Source organism: Zootoca vivipara, chromosome 13 (genome assembly GCF_963506605.1).
Source record: "Zootoca vivipara chromosome 13, rZooViv1.1, whole genome shotgun sequence".
In the NCBI taxonomy this organism is placed as follows: Eukaryota; Metazoa; Chordata; class Lepidosauria; order Squamata; family Lacertidae; genus Zootoca; species Zootoca vivipara.
In genome coordinates, this window is record NC_083288.1 from 4,995,842 (window position 1) to 5,015,986 (window position 20,145).

Below are 20,145 nucleotides of genomic sequence, written 5' to 3' on the forward strand. Positions count from 1 at the left end.
AATAGATGTTGACAGGGACGTGGGTGGCGCTGTGGGTTAAACCACAGAGCCTAGGGTTTGCCAATCAGAAGGGCAGCGGTTTGAATCCCCGCGACGGGGTGAGCTCCTATTGCTCGGTCCCAGCTCCTGCCAACCTAGCAGTTTGAAAGCTTGTCAAAGTGCAAGTAGATAAATAGGTGTGCAAGTAGATAAAATAGGTTTAACCCACAGCGGGTGGCGCTGTAGGTTAAACCACAGAGCTTAGGGCTTGCCGATCAGAAGGTTGGCGGTTCGAATCCCCACGACGGGGTGAGCTCACATTGCTTGGTCCCAGCTCCTGCCAACCTAGCAGTTTGAAAGCTTGTCAAAGTGCAAGTAGATAAATAGGTACTGCTCCTGTGGGAAGGTAAACGGCGTTTCCATGTGCTGCTCTGGTTCGCCAGAAGCAGCTTAGTCATGCTGGCCACATAACCTGGAAGCTGTACACCGGCTCCCTCGGCCAATAATGCAAGATGAGCGCCCCAACCCTGGACCTAATGGTCAGGGGTCCCTTTACCTTTAATAGATGTTGACAAAAAATGTCCTGGAGTTGCATGGCAATGACTCGTTCTAGCATCTTTCCCCGAAAGGAACTATTGGTCAGCCAATAGTTAGAATGCCCTCGTAGTCCAGAAAGGTCATTTTTAGGAGTGGTCTCCTAAATGCCCTTTTCAAAGCAGTTAGGACCACTCACTGTTACAAGACGTTGTCATCTGCTCTTACAAGGAAGCAACATGTACAATGCTTCCCTGGGCAGGGTCTGCTAGACTGCCATACACTAGCTTCAAAATAATTTTTATGAAACAAACAAATAATATATTAGTAGTGTTTATGGATTAAAGGAACAAAAGATTACTCTCCAGAAAGGGGAGAAAACAGCTTAGCTGAACAGCTAGTGGCTACCTCAGGTTACAGACGCTTCGGGTTACAGACGCTTCAGGTTATAGACTCCTCTAACCCAGAAATAGTACCTCGGGTTAAGAACTTTGCTTCAGGATGAGAACAGAAATCGCGTGTCGGCGGTGCAGTGGCAGCGGGAGGCCTCATTAGCTAAAGTGGTACCTCAGGTTAAGAACAGTTTCAGGTTAAGAACAGACCTCCAGAACGAATTAAGTTTTTAACCTGTGGTACTACTGTATTGCTTGCAGGAGAGTAGATGAAGGGAATCCCCTCAAGATAGATTACTCTCTTTAGCTAGCAAATTAATTACAAATGTAAACAAAATTACCATAGATTTCCTGATGATGTATTCACTTTTCCATGTTGCCTTTCAGTTATTTTGACATAAACTCCCTCTTGTATGTTGTAGCTCCACAAAATATTAGGAGACAAAGTGAACAATACCGCTGTGATTGAAAAACAAGTTCTGGAGCTCTGGGACAGACTATATCATTCATGGTTTGTGAAAGTAAGTATCCCAGTCTATTGACTCAGGGCAAATTAATACGGTATTAATGATATTGGCAAAATAAAAAGACAAATCCCACAATTAAATAAATTCAGTATCTCCTGGTTCTTGTACTTGCATGAAGGGAATAGGGTAGGAAATGCCTGAGCTCAAGGTTTGCTTCTAGGGTTGGGCGATGTCAGCTTTTCAACATACCGTAACAATCAACCAGCCAAACATCGTTGAGGCAGTTTCACCCCAGCACTGGTGGTGGAGGGAGTCAGGCACAGGCAAGCCCCACCTATGATATACCGCCAGGTGAAGACATCATTGCGCTCTGGCTCCCAAACCGGTCCTGAATTATGTATTGATACATCACCTTTGCTTCTGGGTAAAATTGTCGGGTGGATGGGGAGAATCTGCGCAGGCTCAGAGAGTTACAGTTTTAATAGTGTGTGTGTATCCCTTGTAACTTCATGCATTTCTTAAATAATTCACAGAAATTTTGTGAGCACCAGTTAAAATGTTTCTCACTTATTTTACAGAATGTAACTCATTCAGGAAGACACAAAGGACATAAGCAACATTTAAACCGTCAAAACAGCTGGCCAGGTGACATGCTTGATTGGCAAGATGTTGCCTCCTTTATTCATGAGAACATTGAGACATTTCTTTCGGTACGTGACTTCAATAGTAAACTGCTATCAGTTGCCTCACTGATGTCAGATAGGTTGTTTTTGGATCTTTGTCCAGATCTAGATCTATTTTATTTACGTATCCAATAAGTTTAGAGACAGGAAAGTCTGACAGGAAAGTTATATTTTTGATTATGTAATGGGATTCTTGCAAAAAAAAAAAGCTGCACTTTTTTGGCAAGAATCCCTTGCCAAAGGGATTTGGAAGGCCAAAGTATATGGAAGATATCTGTTCCCGTTTTCCAAAATGGATTCAAATATCTAAATATATGGTGTTAATTCACAGAAAAAAATATTCAATTGAGGGGAAAAACAACCCCCTGCTTGTTTATGTTTTACGTTATGTTTCACCTATTAGACTAGGTGGTTTTACATTTTTCATGGTAGTGTTTCAACATAGTTTGAGTCAATTTGTATTTATAACAAAGAAAATAGTGGGGCTTTGCAGTCACAAGATCCACTGCTGCCGGCACTGATGCTAACAAAAATCTCCATATGACCCTGACACATTATGTATTGAGAGCACAGTATTTTTCAAAACAGTTCTGCCAGGCTAGTGACTTCAGGATCTTATTCTGCTTTTTTCCAGATCCTGGAATCCCTCTGGATAGTTATGAGTCACAATGTGAGCCTCCTTTTCACCACAGTTACAACTTTAGTAACTGTTCTCTTTTACAGTGGCACTGCTCTTCTCAATTTTGTGCTTTCGCTGGTAAGTGCAGGGGTTTTGGTTGTTGTTGTTGTTTTAAAAAGGGTTTACTGCAGGCAGTAACTTTCTTCAGTTCACTTATTCTTGAGCCTACTCATTGAGAGGAGCAGCTATATCTTGGGCTGCTCAGTGTAGACAATCTCCTGAAGAGGTTGTAGGACCACAATTTGGTTTGCCATTAACACTTTCACTAAATACTAGATGCTTATGCTTTTCTCTCTGCTGAGACACTTAAGGCAATGCATACACATCCCTTAAATGAGTATTGCACTGTTTATTATGCTTCAATGGTGCCAAGTAGAGAAAACAGAGAATTTTCTTTGCCTGTGAATTCTACATTTTTGCCAGATAGCTTCTGCCCTGTAGAGTGGCCAGTCTGTATATATTGTCAAGAGTGTGTTAGTCTGTATGAAGCAGAGCCAGCCAGCCCAAGAGGTAGGCAAACAGCGGCACTTTTGCCACTGGCGGTGAGAGGGAGGTGTTCCAGCATGCGATATTGCTGCGCATTTTCCTAAACCTGGGCAGAGAAATCGAGCAGCAAGGCTTTGAGGAGTGCCCTGGCTCTTGCCAAACTTCATGAGAGCTAGGAGCGTTCCTGCATGCCATGTTGCCAATTGGCTTCATGGGAAAACTGAGCGGCAATGCATGAAGGAGTGCCCTGACTCCTGCCGAGTTTGGAGAGAGTCAGGGCATGGCAGTGGCAGAAGTTTGAGGGGAGTTGGGGGTGTGGATAGGAGGTTGCAATTCCCATTTTGCCTCAGGTGGCAAAATTGGTCGGGCCACCCCTGGTGTGAAGCAAGGGCTATTGTTTAGACATTAGACAGTAATTTCTGGTACCTTCCTAGCTCAGCTCTTTGGTCATATAATCTGCAATTAAAATTATTCTGTTAACTGCTGAACAGAGTGGAGAACACCTCAGTATCTGAACCATTGTCTGGCAAATGAGTAGACCAGGCATCCCCAAACTCGGTCCTCCAGCTGTTTTGGGACTATCATCCCTAGCTAACAGGACCAGTGGTCAGGGATGATGGGAGTTGTAATCCCAAAACAGCTGGAGGGCCGAGTTTGGGGATGCCTGGAATAGACTATCAATATTTTATTTGCACCAGCCTCTGAAAACTGACAAGTATCCTGTATTCAGTAATATTTCGGGGAGGAGAAAAGTTATAGCAAACTCTATTTTTCCTATGTTCATAAGAGGGTAATTCCATATCAATTGATCTGATTTTCTTAATATTTTGTACACTTGCTGAATGATCAAAATTAACTTTAAATCTAAAATTTATCTCATCCTGTTTTTGAGTTATGAGGGTTTGAAATCTCAAGAAAATGACATTTTTTTGCCGGACTACACATAAACCTTAAAAGCTCAGCCCAGATTTGAGATATTTCAAAACTAAAAATACCAATCTCCTAAGAACTTCATTAACTTTAATATTGTATGTCACATGATGGGTTTACTTTAAATTTTAAAGTTAAGTTACAAAATTTTAAATTTTAAAAAGTGATTTTAAAAAATTAATAGGGTTTTTAAAATTTCCAAAAATGTATTGATTGTGTAATATTTCTAAGAGCTACCTGCAAAAAAATTTTTTACATACATGTCTGCCTTTTTGGGTTCTATTTAGGATAAATGGGTCTTATTGGAGTAAAATATAACAGAATAAACAAGACTTCAAACTATAATATCAGTTACTTCAGGCATTTCATTAGAAAGTTATTCAATTGAAAGGTATCTGAAAAGCTAATCAGGCCATTCTTTAAAAAATGTGTTCCAAAATGTGTTGCTTTAAATGCAAAGTTTTATTTGGCAAGAGTGGAGAGAGCATGTGTGGCTATTTTTCTCTGCGTTTCCTTTGATTCTAAATTTGACATACACAGCTGTGTGGCACAACTAGTCATGTTAGAGGTGATTTCTTTCCATTTAAGTTTTGTGTTATGACAGCTGTGATGCTTCTGGGAAATTTAATGGCTGGAACATAGCCCCAAGGCTTGTGATCACCTAGATATTGGATATTGAGCTGGCTTATGTCAAGGACTCTGGCTGGGGAATGTGTGACCCACCCCCCCTTTAAACATACAAGCAGTGACCTGCGCTAAGAGGCTATTGTAGGTTTTGCTGGATGATGGGAAAACAACCACAGCTTTCTCTTTTAAAAAATGCTAGAGAAGAAAGGTTTGCTAACAGTGTTGGGTCCCTTAGTTGCAAAAGCTGAGTTGGTAAAGAATGGAAAGAATATCTGCCCTTTGGGTTGGATAATCAAAATACAAACTTCAGTGCTATTGAAAAGAGCTTGAAGCTAATTTTTTAGGTTCTTTTCTACAATTAGAAAAATCAAAATGGCAATGTTGGATTCTTAAGGATTTTTTTAATCACCTGATTATAATTTCCTGATTATAATTTGAATTGGAAATGGAGAAAATGAAACCATATTTTTAATGTATGTATCTAAATATATTAAAATCCTTTGGTAACTGCAGCAAAACTGCTTTTTTAAAAAAGAAATTTGGAGCTTGCAAAAATAGAAAGGTGCAAATCTGGTAGGCAATTAGTAAATACAGTGGTACCTCGGCTTCCGAAGGCGATCTGTTCCGCGGCGCTCTTCGGAAGTCGAAACCTTCGGAAGTCGAAGCGTCCATTTTGTGCATGCACAAAGTAGATGTTCCACTGTATGTTAAACAGTGTTTTATTCCCTTCTCAGTTATATTAAGAGGTGCAAAGCAGAATTGCACTATTCCCCACCCCCATCATACTATGTTCCTAGTTAACACTCAGCTGCTTTATTTCTTGTCTGTTTGCAGGTGATTTTCCTGACCACATTGTTCTACCTTTTAAGTTCCAGTGATGAATACTACAAGCCAGTGAAGTGGGTGATCAACTTGACTCCTTTGTCACAGCCTGGCCCTTCCTCCAATATAGTTGGCCAGTCTGTGGAAGAGGCCATAAGGTGCACTGTTACTTTCTTACAAGTTGTATGATAAGTATAGTTTTGGGGTATGATTTCCTGTTAATTCATTTTCCTTCTGCACTGCCAGGTCACTGGGTTGGGCTCAGGATCCTCCCATGCTAATGAAGGCAGGAGAAACAACTTATCAGGATGTGGACATCCCCCTGATCAGTTTTTGCTTCTGCCTTTCATTGCAGCGTGGGACTTGGGTGGTCTAAACCACTGAGCCTAGGGTTTGCCGATCGGAAGGTCAGCGGTTCGAAACCCTGTGACGGGGTGAGCTCCCGTTGCCCTGTCCCAGCTCCTGCCAAACTAGCAGTTCGAAAGCACGTCAAAGTGCAAGTAGATAAATAGGACCCCTCCGGCGGGAAGGTAAACGGCGTTTCCATGTGCTGCTCTGGTTTCACCAGAAGCGGCTTAGTCATGCTGGCCACATGACCTGGAAAAACTGTCTGCAGAAGCAAGGTCCCCAAACTAAGGCTCAGGGGCCAGATGCGGCCCAGTCGCCTTCTAAATCCATCCCGCAGACAGTCCGGGAATCAGCATGTTTTTACAAGAGTAGAATGTGTCTTTTTATATTTATATATATTTGTTTATTTATTTTGCAATAATGTAGAAACAAACAAAAGAAAAAAAGAAAACGAACATAAAGAGAAAATAAAATAAAATAAATAGAAAAACACATATATACAGCTTATATTTTTACAATTTGTCAAGCTATACTGATACTCCGCCGAGCCTGTGACTTCCTTCCTTCTCTACAATGGTTTTATTTTGCATTTTCTATATTTCGCTTTCCTACATTTACCCCTGTCCCTATTACCTTTTACTCTCCTTATAATTCTTATGGTCAGAGATTTTTATGTTGCTGGTTGCCGGCATTATGCAAGACCTGTAAGAGTTTTCAAATTTTTGCAATACTTTTTGATCTTTTTGGTCTCTTATCCTTTGATCTTTTTGGTCTCTTATCCTTGCGGTCAATTTTGCCAGTTCCATATATTCTATTAATTTCGTTCTCCATTCATCGATTGTTGGAACTTCTGTTGATTTCCATGTGTCCTTTTGTTTAAAATGCACCTCTGGGTTATTTGTGGGGCATAGGAATAAAAGGAATGTGTCCTTTTATTTAAAATGCATCTCTGAGTTATTTGTGGGGCCTGCCTGGTGTTTCTACATGAGTAGAATGTGTCCTTTTATTTAAAATGCATCTCTGGGTTATTTGTGGGGCATAGGAATTTGTTCATTTTTTTTTCCAAAATATAGTCCGTTCCCCCACAAGCTCTGAGGGACAGTGGACTGGCCGCCTGCTGAAAAAAGTTTGCTGACCCCTGCAGTCATGCGAGATGAGCGCTGCAACACCAGAGTCGTTCGCGACTGGACTTAACTGTCAGGGGTCCTTTTGATGAAGCAGTCCCTTCGCTTTTGCTCCTGCACTTCTTTTAAACTAAGTTTTATTCTCTTTACCTTTTTTTCTTTTGCTATTTCCCCGTTTAGGCGTGCTTAATTGGCTCCCTCTTTTAAAACTGGCTGCCTTTTGCTTCCCATTTTTTCCTGTTTGAGCTCCTCTCCAGTGGATTGGCTGCCTCCTTCCCTTTTCGTCACCGGAGCATGCCAATTAAAGTCCCGTGTCACCCCTGTTGATTACCTGCAAGCAGAAGCTTGGGGTTCAGGGGCTTTCTGACCAAAGTAATACTTAATCATTTCTCCTAGAGGTTTTATTCTATATCTTTCATTCTTGATCGTATCTTGATCGTATTTTTAGTTTTTAAAGCGCTATCTAGGTATGCAAAGTTTCTGCTTTGAAAGATGCAGCCTATGTGACTGGAATGTATCTCAATTCATATATCTTGCTGGGCATGCCATTTTCTGATGTAGAGAAGAAGAAGTTGTGAACAATTTGAAAGGAGGGAGACAGGGAGTATATATGTTAAGGCTAAACAATTTTGCAGAAACAAGTGATCAAATTTTTTGGTACCGGTGATCACAGTTAGTCGTAGGGTATGGTTATAGCTACAGTTAATTTTTTAACACTGTTTGCTTATTATTTTATGTATAATGAATAGTTTAATGGTTATCAGTCTCTAGACCATATTCATTACAAAGTATTTCCATTATGACTTTCACCTCATCTGAAAGGAGTTTGTTTGCAGGCATCTCCCAAGTTATGAATCTCACATTGCTATGCTGGGGGGGGGGAACACTTGCAGATTAGACAGTACTGACTAAATGTAAGAATCTGCTTCTGTAAAAGGCAACTTAATGCTTTCACATCTGCTTTTGCAGAAACAATGGTTTGTTGCAATTTACATTTTTCCAGGAGTCAACTTTTGCTGGCTTTGGGGAATTAATAGGCTTATTTTAAAAACACAGGCTGCAGTGAAAAAATTAAGTACAGGAGTTGCAAATCATTGAATATGTATTTCTTGGACACCATTCTAGAAGCTGAGTTTTGAGTCCCCCATGCGTGTTGCACTTTTAGCCACTTCCCTGTTGTTGTTTAGTCGTTTAGTCGTGTCCGACTCTTCGTGACCCCATGAACCATAGCACGCCAGGCACTCCTGTCTTCCACTGCCTCCCGCAGTTTGATCAAACTCATGTTCGTAGCTTCGAGAACACTGTCCAACCATCTCGTCCTCTGTCGTCCCCTTCTCCTAGTGCCCTCCATCTTTCCCAACACCAGGGTCTTTTCCAAGGATTCTTCTCTTCTCATGAGGTGGCCAAAGTATTGGAGCCTCAGCTTCACGATCTGTCCTTCCAGTGAGCACTCAGGGCTGATTTCCTTAAGAATGGATAGGTTTGATATTCTTGCAGTCCATGGGACTCTCAAGAGTCTCCTCCAGCACCATAATTCAAAAGCATCAATTCTTCGGCGATCAGCCTTCTTTATGGTCCAGCTCTCACTTCCATACATCACTACTGGGAAAACCATAGCTTTAACTATACGGACCTTTGTAGGCAAGGTGATGTCTCTGCTTTTTAAGATGCTGTCTAGGTTTGTCATGGCTTTTCTCCCAAGAAGCAGGCGTCTTTTAATTTCGTGACTGCTGTCACCATCTGCAGTGATCAAGGAGCCCAAGAAAGTAAAATCTCTCACTGCCTCCATTTCTTCCCCTTCTATTTGCCAGGAGGTGATGGGACCAGTGGCCATGATCTTGGTTTTTTTGATGTTGAGCTTCAGACCATATTTTGCGCTCTCCTCTTTCACCCTCATTAAAAAGTTCTTTAATTCAAGGAAACCTATAGGGTTATTCCTACCCCATGTACACTATTTGTTGTATTTGAAGCCCAAGTGAATTGGAAGCTTCCATGTGTGTTAGAAAAAGACCTGAAGTCACTGTGAAGTTACATGTGTTTGTTTATCTTTGGACAACTATATATTTTTTTAATGGTGCATTTCCGGGTCACATGGTGGAGAGCAGGGTCCAAATTCCCACGGTTTCAGTCATATGACTATCTGGGTCTCATAGAGGAAATACTTTCCATGCATGCTAATATGAAGTGGGAGGTGTGCATGACTATATGGTGGGCATGTCTACACCAGAGACTCTGCATGGCCTTCAGCAAATGAAAAGATTGCCCTCCCTTGTCACAGAAAAGTTCATTTACTCTGTGAATTATTGGGATATGAGAATATTGCATACTTGACACCAGAAGACAGGTTGGATGCATCTGTTGTGTAAATAAGAACATGTTCAAGGAATCCTTACCAGTAAAGGAAATGAAAGCAATGCCTTGAGTTGGGGGACTCGAAAGCAGCCAAATTTGTATCCAGGTGTATTTGCCTTTAATAGTATTTCTCTCACTTTTATAAAAGTTTACTGCAATAAACTGATAGTGTAGTATTTTGAGAGTTTAGAATGAATTGCCTGAGCAATAGGCTGGTTATTGATTATAGCTTAAGACTTTAAAGTTAAAACCGTTAGCTGTGGATGGTTCAGATGTCAATCACTCGTTTTCATTACTACCTTACCATTCAGTGAAAATGGAGCCGCCTTGATAGCATTATTCTTAAAACTAACAGGGCAGTACCTAACCTGTCTTATGTTCTGTGCAACCGAAGCAGAGATCATTGAACTTATGTATCTCTGAGTTGCATGCACACCTTTTGCCTGAATCCTTGTCCTCCCACTAAGTGGCATGCTCTTCTCTTCCTGAATGCACCAGACCCTTCTTCCCCGAAGCTCCCATTCTGCTTGCTCTGGTGGGGATATTGCACATTACTAAGTTGCACGTTGTCACGGCCTCAGTGCAATTTAGTGTGTGCGATATTTTCACATGAGTGCATGCACACGCGTATGGCTGTGGCTTAAAGTTACTGCAGGGTATGTTTCTTTACGGGGATGAATTCGTTCTGGAAGAGCCTATACCCATATCAGTATTTTTGCTTGAAACATGTTAGCCAGTGATCAGGTTTACATGTGGGCTTTCTTTCCAAGAAAGTTTTATTGCTTGCTTCATTTTCTTTATCCACTGTAAGAACCACAAACAATTATGCTCAATGGGCAGAGTGGTCACTTTTTTAAAAAAAGTTTCCAAAAGTCTCTTTGCTAAACCACTCTCATTTTTCCTAAGACAAAATTGCCCATAATGCTAAAGGTAATTTGATGCAAACTTAACCTAATCTTGGTTACTGAAATCAATTATGATTACTTGTCATAATTGCATCAGGCCACTGCAGTCAGTGAATGAGCATGATGATGGAAATGATATGGTGATACAATCTCCAGAGAAAACAATTCGTCTTCAAGCATATTAAAGTTTAAAACATGTAATATGCTAAGGAAAACCAGTGTGAATGCTTGGCTACAATCTCAGCATCATTTAATTGGATGGGTTAAATGACGTTGGTAATCTGCGTGCAATTTGATGGTCTTTCAGTTCCAAGAGAATTGTACAATTAAGAGTGGGACTTACAGCATTCTTGCATTGCCCCAGGTTATACTCTGTCTTGCACGTTAAACCAAGTATTGATGAAGTGATGGTTCAGAATATATGCTTTGGGACTATTTTTGTGGTGTCCCTCACCCGCCCCCCGCTAGCTTTCTGAAATCATTGGAGTATATGATTTTTCCTAGCATTAATAATTTCTTCACTTTTAGATGTTCGCTGATTTTAAACCTAAATCTTTTATGATACCTTTCTGGAAACAATATTATCAAATGTAGCTTTTCAAACAGCACCACTAAAGATGCTGAACACAAACTCATTGATAAACCTGTTTCTGGGCTGCACCACTTCAGACTGCAGCTGGTGGCTCACATGATTGGAATGCTCTTCAAGGCACCCTTTCTATGCACATAGAAATTAACTTGCAAGGGAAATGAGTCCTCGTCTAGCCATCTCCCTGAAATGCTAGTTTTCTTTGTGCAAAGAATATGCATGGAGGAGCATTCAGTCTTGTGAGCTTCCACTAGCAATCTGCAGAGGCACGGACCAGACACAGTTTTACCACCTCATTGAGAAATAGGCCATAATTGAGATGGCTGCTGTTGAAGTTTTGCTGTGCCTAAATGAGAGAGCTCCACATGTGAACGCAATTCTACCTTTAGTAAATTGCATCCAATTTACATCCAAGCAGTTGTTAATGTTACACTATACTGTGGAGTGATAAATGCTTTGCTTTATTTCTTTGAGACATGTGAAAATTCTTGTATCAGCAAGGTTCCTTTTCTGAACTCAACATCTCTGTGGCTTCGAGTACATAGCCTGTAGTAATAAAATTTGCTTATAAACATCCATACTGTCCAAACAATGCTACTTCAACATTTTGCTGAAACTGTAAAACTTTTAGCCCATGGAGGATTTTGCAGCTCCAGTTAACTGGTATCCTACTTTTTCTTTTTCTTGCATAAAAGGCCCAAAGGAAAGTTTTCAAATTGCTTTGTATCATGAAATACTTTCTGTAATTTCAGATATAACACTAATTCCAAAGGGTAGCTGGTGTCTTCCATCCAATTCTCAGGCCAGGTTAAAGATTATGGTCTCTTTTTAAAAGGATGCATCATAATAATACGGAGAAATATTGTGTTTTAAGTACCTTACACACTGGAACATTTTAATCATAGTGTTAGCGAACTTTCCAGTTCAATGGACTGGACATACTTAATATTTTACTTTAAGTACTTTGGCTTTGTCAGGGTTTTCTTTGTTACAGTTCAGCAATACCTTCCAAATTCCTACCCAGCTAATTAACAATTTTTATATGTTTGCATTTCTATGTGCACAAATAGCACATTTCTTGAGTAGCTCCAGATATGTTTTTTTAACTCACCATGGCTGCATCCTTTGCAGAAATGTAGAGCAATGCTATCTAGGCTTGGGGGTGGTGGTTATGTTTTAATTGCATTTGAAAATTTTGTGAATGCTGATGTGATGTCTTGAAGTTGCATATTTGAGGCAGACACATTTCATTCTGGACAGGAGTGCTTGGGAGGAAAGGTGTAGGTACTAAAATGTAACTTTAGCAAAGGAATATAGGGGTCAGGAGGGTTTTTTTCCGGAGGATTCCGTCACAGATGTTTTATCCAGTATTTGGATTAAGATTCCTTTTGCAATAGAGCTGCAAACTAGGAAGCCTAGATCACTTTCCCCCTCAACCATAGATGTTGGGCACACTTACACAAGTCAAATCTTCAGTCATTATGGTAATATCTTTAAAAATCTACAGTGTTTAGCTCTCTTGTTACATTGAAAGACTACTCGCTATATCAGAAGAATGTCAAACATCTGGTTATGAAGTGCTTACATTCACAGTTTCTAGGACTGTAAGAATATTTATGTAGAAAGTTGGGTATTCAGAAAGGTCAAAGACTGTATTCTTAGCGCTGGGGAGGGAAGGTCTCAATGAAGAGCTGCTACATTTAATTTTTTAAGTATGCTTTGTTGTTATTTCAGGGTAAGCTGCTTTTTAAAGTTTGTTTAAAAATGAAATAAATATTGTGGAAATAATATGAAAATAATAATAAAAGCATAAATACAAAATGAATAGATAATGAATGGGAAACAGCAAGCTATCCTGAACTGTGGCAGGAAGTTGAAACAACATAAAAAAAAATTCCTTCCAGTAGCACCTTAGAGATGAACTAAGTTTGTCATTTGTATGAGCTTTCGTGTGCATGCACACTTCTTCCTGAAACTTCATTTAATGTGCCATTTGTGTAGCAAATAGCTTTGATCTTTAAGGTTTGTTTTAGCAATTTTTAAACACATATTTGCTGCTCAACTAATAGATTTTATATGGAATTATCTCATCCTTCTAGAGGTGTGTTTGATGCATCCCTCAAAATGGCTGGGTTCTATGGACTGTACACCTGGCTGACTCATACTGTATTTGGAATTAACATTGTCTTCATACCATCAGGTGAGAGAGAGAAAAACAAGGTTGAGTTAATTTTTGTGTGTAATAGTGAAAAGGACTGTATCCACTTCTGGTAGTTGCCTCAAAACCATAACCAATTTTTAGCAATAGATGTTGTATCAGGGGCGTAGCCAGGATCAAAACTAGGGGGGGGGGCAAGCCATGGTCGTTCAGGGGCGGGGCCAAGGCACGGGAGGGGAGGGGCCATGAAGTGGGAATGTGGGCGGGGCTACAGGGCCAGTGGGCCCAATGACATTGTGGCGGCGGCAGCGGCCACTTTGTGCTTCTGGGGCTGGTAGCGTTGGCAGCTACCCTGCTTGGCTGGAGAGGATGGGAGGGTCGGGCAGGCGAGAGGGGGTGGCAGCGAGGGCGAGGCAAGGCACGGCCACAGCCACGACGGCTCCAAGGCGTTGCTGCATATCAGCATAATATTTCAACCATGTCGTGGGTTCAAGCCCCACCTTAGGAAAAAATTCCTGAATTGCAGGGAGTTGGACTAGATGACCCTTGTGGTCCCTTCCGACTACAATTCTATGATTCTATTGATATATTACCATAGCATATGCATCATTCTGCTTTCTTGAATTGTCCTACTCCTAGGCATAGCAGCCAACTCCTAGAGGCCTAGGTGCCTCTCCCCTCCCCTCCCCAATTACTGGTAAATACCGTATTTGAAAGAGTCACCCCCCCCATGTTGATGGGCTTTCTATGTGGGGCTTATCTGCCCCCCCCCCCAGTATTTTATTAAGGATGGAAGAGGAAGGGAAGGAAGGAAGAAAGAAATAGAGAGAGGGATAACTCATATTTTTGGGTGCCTCTGGGTGACGCTGTGATGCTGGAACTCTGCAGCAAGAGGAGTCTTGTAAGCAGCTTTCTCCCTGCTTGATTTACAGCAGGCACGTCCAACAGGTAGATTGTGATCTACCAGTAGATCACTGGATGTCTGTGGTAGATCACTGGTAGGTCACTGGCACCCCTAAAAAAAGCTCACCCAAAATTTTCCTCCTCCCTAAAAAAAGTTGAACTATGACCTGAAGCCCTAAACAAAAATGGGCCTCCCTCCCTCCTAAAAGAAGCTCAACAAGTTTGACCTAAACCCCAAAAAACAGGGCTTCCCTTCCTTAAAAAAACTCAACAGCTTTGACCTGAACCCCCCAAAAGGGGGTAGATCACTCCCAGTTTTTAACTCTGTGAGTAGATCAGAGTCTCTTGGGAGGTGGCCACCCCTGATTTACAGTATACAGATGCAGGAGGAGGGGCAGGCTGGAACACCTGTGCTTTTTATAAACATCACTGTGTCTGTCAAAGCTACAGCCCCCCCTTTCTTATTCACTTCCTTTTAGCCTTGCAGAGCCACCTTAGTCAAATTGAATCCTCTGCACCCTCATTAAATCATCAATAGAACTCTTAATGTGATTCCTGAATGCTCATTAACAACTCCCACTCAAGAACAATAGGGTGAATTGGTCAGCTATCGAAACTTGCCTGGGGATATCTGCTCCATTGTCTTAACTGCTTAACTACTGGTAGCCACTTTGCTTTATTTATTTGATGTGTTTTTGTTACAGCTGTGTGTCCCCCCCCCCCCAGCAAGCGGAGACTTAGCTGCTCTTGCTAAAGCAAAGCCCTTTCCACTTCAGTTTTTGGAGGGGAAAAGTGCTGGTTATGGTCTGTAAAATACATTAATTTTTTGCTTCTAGGGGGGGCAGCTGCCCCCTCCTGCCCCCCTGCCTACGCCCATGTGTTGTATTGATGCTCAGAGCAATGAATCATGTACACATTGGTCCTTAAAGGAGGAAGATTAGCCATCTTTCGCTTCAGTATGATGAATCATCTTTTTCCACCTGAATGGCAGGATATAACTTTTAAAATGAATAACGACATTGTAAGTCCACAGCTTAAGGCGCGACCAGGAACTTTGAATCCAAAACAAATTATGCACTCTTGACTTGATCAGTTACACTGCATCTAAATAGTCCTGTGAATGTTAATGCAACTGTGTGCTATGAAGAGATGCAATATTTTTCGAAACTATTTCCATTGACATAATTGTGTTTTTTTTTTAATTGTCATTTCTAACTCCAGACCTTCTCTATCCTTAGCGCTGGCTGCACTTCTTGGAGTTGTTCCATTTCTAGGAACATACTGGGCAGCCATACCTGCCGTTCTAGACCTCTGGCTTGTACAAGGAGAAGGATGCAAAGCTGTGCTTCTCTTGGTTTGCCATCTGCTGCCAACATATTTTGTAGACACAGCAATCTATTCAGATATATCCGGGTAAATATTTCAAAATAGCTTCTTCACTATCATGGAAAAAATTATCCTGTAACAATACCTTAAAACCCATATCAAACTGCTGAGGACCACAATACCTCAAGGACCACCTCTCCCCATATGAACCTACCCAGACCCTGAGATCATCCTCTGAGGCCCTTCTTCACATGCCTCCTCCATGAGAGGTTCAGAGGGTGGCAACACGAGAACAGGGCCTTTTCTGCAGTGGCTCTCTGTTTGTGGAATGCTCCTCCCAGGGAGGCTCACCTGGCACTTTCATTATCAACCTTTAGGCACCAGGCAAAAATGATCCTCTTCAACCAGGCTGATTGACACCCAGTGCCCTTTTAAAATGTGTTGTGGGAGGAGGGTTATCGGCTTGCTTTTGTTCTTATTTTATGTATCTTGTGTTTTTTATACTGTAATGTATGCTTGGAAATGAATGCTAAATTTTATTCCCTAAACTTTTGGTGGGAAGGGGTTAGAATTAGAATATGATTGTAATTTGACTGGGCATGTTGTGATTCCAGAGGCGGCCACCCCTACTTGACGGGCCTTGCAGTAGCTGGGGGAGCATATTACCTAGGAGTGGAAGGAGCCATCATAGGACCCATACTTCTCTGCACACTTGTGGTTGCTTCCAATATCTACAGTGCGATGCTTGTGAGCCCCACAAGTACATTGCCCACGCCATCACAGATGCCTTGGCCTTTGCAGATATACCGGTAAGCAGCTGCTACAGTAGTTGTCACATATCATTGTCTCTTAGTAAGGACTTTTTGATCTGTAGTTTACTCCCTTTATCTTGTAACAACCAAAGGGCAGAAATAACAAATATTTGAAATATCTAAAAATCCAAAACACCAGGGGGCACAATCAGATCCAAAAGAAAAGTCTCTGGTAATTAAATTTAGCTATTTGATCCCTGAATTTGGTAAGTAAGAAAGAGCAAACAGGGAAGAGGGGGGAGGCAGAGGAAGGGGGATCTTCAGATGGCAGCAGCTCCTCCACCTCCTTCTCTCTCAGCCTATCCTATCTTGCAGATTGTTGTGAGGATATAAATAGAGCCCAGGTGTAGATGCAGGTCAAGATCCAACATTGAGCTATCAGAGGTGATGACAGGACTTGGCTTTCCTCTCTTTTCCCTTGGCCCCCACAGCTGTTCCAGTGCCCCCCCCCCAAATTTCCTGTGCAGATGACAGGGGAGGGGGAGGGGAGGAAACCCTGTTTGCACAAGCAGTTGGTTGTTGTACAAATGAAATGCCAGAAATGGGTATCAATTACAATAAATAAATAGTGTAACAATTTTTAAGAAATTATTTTTGTACTCATGCATAAGTTGACAGACTTAATAGCATATGCAGAAGTAATCTTTAGCAAGACAGTAGATAAATGGGTGTTCATTATCTTATAATTGATTATATTTATTTCAGGCTATTCCTTTAATTGCAGCTGTATTTAACACTAAATGTTGGGTCTTTTTCACAAGTTCATTTCAAGTATAATAAATTCAGGAATCCTGCATTGTAGTTTAAATTTGAGATTCAGTGGTCACAAGGAGGACCTCTGGTCATTTCAAATTTTGGATAACTCTTCACACACACACCAAATACTCTCCATTTATTTGTATCATTTTGTGGAAGCTGAAAAAACTACTGGTTGTTCCAAACATTCATAAATATTTTATCCTTTATTTTTACTGAAAGTTTTGATACCAGCAAAGTGACCTTTTCCCTTTATAGGTCTTCTAGAGAAAATCCTGAGGAACAGAAAACTGCCACGGAATGACACATGGAGTATTTTATCTCTTCTTTAGGAAGAACTCCTCTTATGTGAGCATTGAGCTCAGGAGAGTCGTGGCCTTTGACCCCTTGTCCAGCTGTGCCTCCTGACAGCTTCCACTGGTGCAGCATTCCCTGTTGAGCATACCTGTTGACACACGTTGCCTTAGGTCACGTACATTTCCTTTGTAAGTGGAGGTGCCTGCTGCCTGTTGTTTGCTTACTACACAGACCTGGGGTTTGGGTGCCTAGTTTGCCAAATAATTCCTCTTAAAAAACCATACCTTGCATCAAGTTTTGTTGACTTGATTCTTGGTCGGAGCCTGTTGTAAATTCAAATTTGATATTAATATATATTTTTTGCTTCCTTGCATAATTAGATTCTAGGTATTCAGTTCCCACAGCTTTTGCTCTTAGAATATTCTTGTCTCAAGGAGGTATAGCTATTAAACCATTAAAGTCTAGCATCTGCTAAAAGTTAAGTATAATTTTGTGCTGCTTTGCGAAGGATGCCTTATTGCAACTTCATAGTCACCTTTTAATCAACAATATTTAGACAATAAGACAGCAATATTAGTCTTGTCAGGTTGCAATCTCACTTGTGGCTATATAAAAGACTTACAGAATTCTTTGTAGTATGGCTTGGGGAAGGTGGTTGTTTAAACAGCTTTGCAACTAAAAAATTCATCTAATCTCAGTTAAAGCAAATTTATCTACTGATGAAGCATAATCGGTGCACTAAAGTAAAAACAGACAATGTACTCAAAATAATTTGTGCAAATGTATGAAGGTGCTTTGGTATTTTCTAGGAAATGTAGCACTGGATTAATATATCTAGCTCTTACTAGTGATGAGAATAGGTTGTTCTTTACATTGTATTTTTAACGGTATTAACAGAGTAATGAATCAGGGTGGAAAGAGAAATCTGTTCTATAGATTCTCTGGGTATGTTTCTGAGGAATGTGACTGTCAGCATAGAGGGGTTTTTTATTAAAAAAATGTCCATGAGCTTAAGCGTATAGGACAGGAATGTTCCATGCTGGCTAAAGGTTTTTGACTTGAAATAGTGATTTGTTAGCACCAAAGAAAATAATTGTGATTTGGTGGTTAAGAGGTGACAAGCTAAAGACACTCAAAAATACTTGTTTAATGAATGGATTAAGACAAAGCACTTTTAATGGTTATACTTAAAACAAGGTAAAACCATAATATCAAAGTGTCTGCTTCCACGTTTAGTCTTGGGTCCCTAAACTAGTGCACCTACCGCATGCATTTCACATCCATATAGCTTCCAGTACATGAAATTTGTCATCATCATACTATCTAGTAACTAAAGGGTTTGATCCTATTCACATTAGTGGTTATAAAAAAACCTTGTTATGGCAGTGTGCACCTTATGAACTATATTAGGACCAGTGGTTGGCTGGTTGGTTGGTTTTCATTTGAAGGTGTTATTAAAAAAATCTGTTACGTTATGAGTTAAATTCAGTCAAGTGCAGTTCAGTGCCTGCATGCAGAAGAAACCCCACAAGGTATAATGAAGCCCTGTTCTCTCGCTCCCCAACCGCAACACACACAGATGGGTGCAGATGCATCATGAAACTTGGCACCTGCAGAGGACCTGAGGCCTAAACACACCTGCTTAATCCAGGAATGTACTGAGTTCTCGTTCTCTAACTGAGTGGATATGGCTATCTAGCTGGGACTTCGGGAGACACGACACAGGCCCTCCCATTCACCACAATGACCTTGTGTGGTATCTGTTGATGTGCTCGTATATATTATGCCTGCAGACAGTGGAAGGAGGAAGCAGGACTCTGGCCCTCCTGTAGCTGTGCCTCTACACTGCACTCCTTGTGGACTGGATTGAAACTTGTATGTGGAGAAGCTAAAATGAAATTGTGCATAAATGCCTTGATGTGTTTGGGAAATGAATCCAGTCACTGGAAGAAATGCATAGTTTAATGTCCGTATTTCACAAGTTGTAGGTACAAACTACCACGTGCCTGTTTAGAGGCTACTTTTGTAAAGTTTATTTTGAACACTGGAGTTAGTATTTATTTCTTGACTCGGCAAGTTCAATCCTTCAAACTAGAAGGTTCTGAGGTCGTTAGCTCTTGCATACGTTGAAATAAATGAAGACTATAGCATTGTGGCTCAAGAGTTCTATTTCCTTCCATTGGTGAAAAGGAACAGTTGACAATATCTGTGTCCGATTTAACATTGGCATTAATGAAAGGTGAATGGAAATGCCATTACTGTGAACAAATGGCAGTGGAAATGTATATTTCAGTTTCTGGGTCTGTTTGGAGTACGGTTGTCCTTAAATAGGTTACTTATGAAAACCTGAAGTAGCAGGTACCATATTAGAAGAGACATTTCCCTTTCATGCAGGAGGAAACGTCTCCTCTACAGTGGTCTCTGCTCTGACCCACACATAACATTATTTAAAAATAAGGTGTGCACTTTGTTTTCTTCAAAGTTGTTTATTCATATGCAAGATTGGTTCCACACTCAGCTATGATCCATTATGTTAATATCTATGTAAAGGAGGAGTCTATGGGTTACTAGCCTGGCGCAGGAGCAGTTTGTGTGCCTCATGAGAGCAATGCATCCAACTTCGATATTATTGAAGTGGCATTGGCACCCGCCATTCAGAAGCAGCTTCCATGCCACTCTTAGAGCGTGAATTGCCTTAGAGTATACTCTGCCTCCAGTTGGTTGTCTTGCCTGAGGCACGGCAGATTCATGAGCAAAATCTGCCCAATTGCTTCAGCCTGCCTGTAAGAAATATTTGGCCACATTTGTATTGGGTTTTTAATGGTGAGCTCGTATTAAAAGACTTCGTAATTTTTAAGAACTATGTTTATTTTCAGTTTGCCAGAATATTTTTCACAGGTAGCTTTTAATCAAAGCAATACTAAAAGGGACAAGAATTGGATTTCAAATCCAGTAAACCACTTCCTAGCCACTTCG

The 20,145-nt window shown here is 40.9% G+C and overlaps 1 protein-coding gene across 1 annotated transcript in view; it reads left to right on the plus strand.

Annotated features, from left to right (window-relative positions):
* Positions 1-19,324, plus strand: part of TMEM245 (transmembrane protein 245) — a 55,916-nt gene extending 36,592 nt beyond the window's left edge. The window contains exons 10-17 of the mRNA XM_060282193.1: positions 1,328-1,426; positions 1,951-2,082; positions 2,690-2,812; positions 5,612-5,757; positions 13,017-13,117; positions 15,217-15,391; positions 15,919-16,113; positions 17,131-19,324. Coding sequence (XP_060138176.1) covers positions 1,328-1,426; positions 1,951-2,082; positions 2,690-2,812; positions 5,612-5,757; positions 13,017-13,117; positions 15,217-15,391; positions 15,919-16,113; positions 17,131-17,176 — 1,017 coding nt within the window. The 3' untranslated portion in view covers positions 17,177-19,324. The remainder of the gene's footprint in view (positions 1-1,327; positions 1,427-1,950; positions 2,083-2,689; positions 2,813-5,611; positions 5,758-13,016; positions 13,118-15,216; positions 15,392-15,918; positions 16,114-17,130) is intronic.
* Positions 19,325-20,145: the final 821 nt, after the last annotated feature.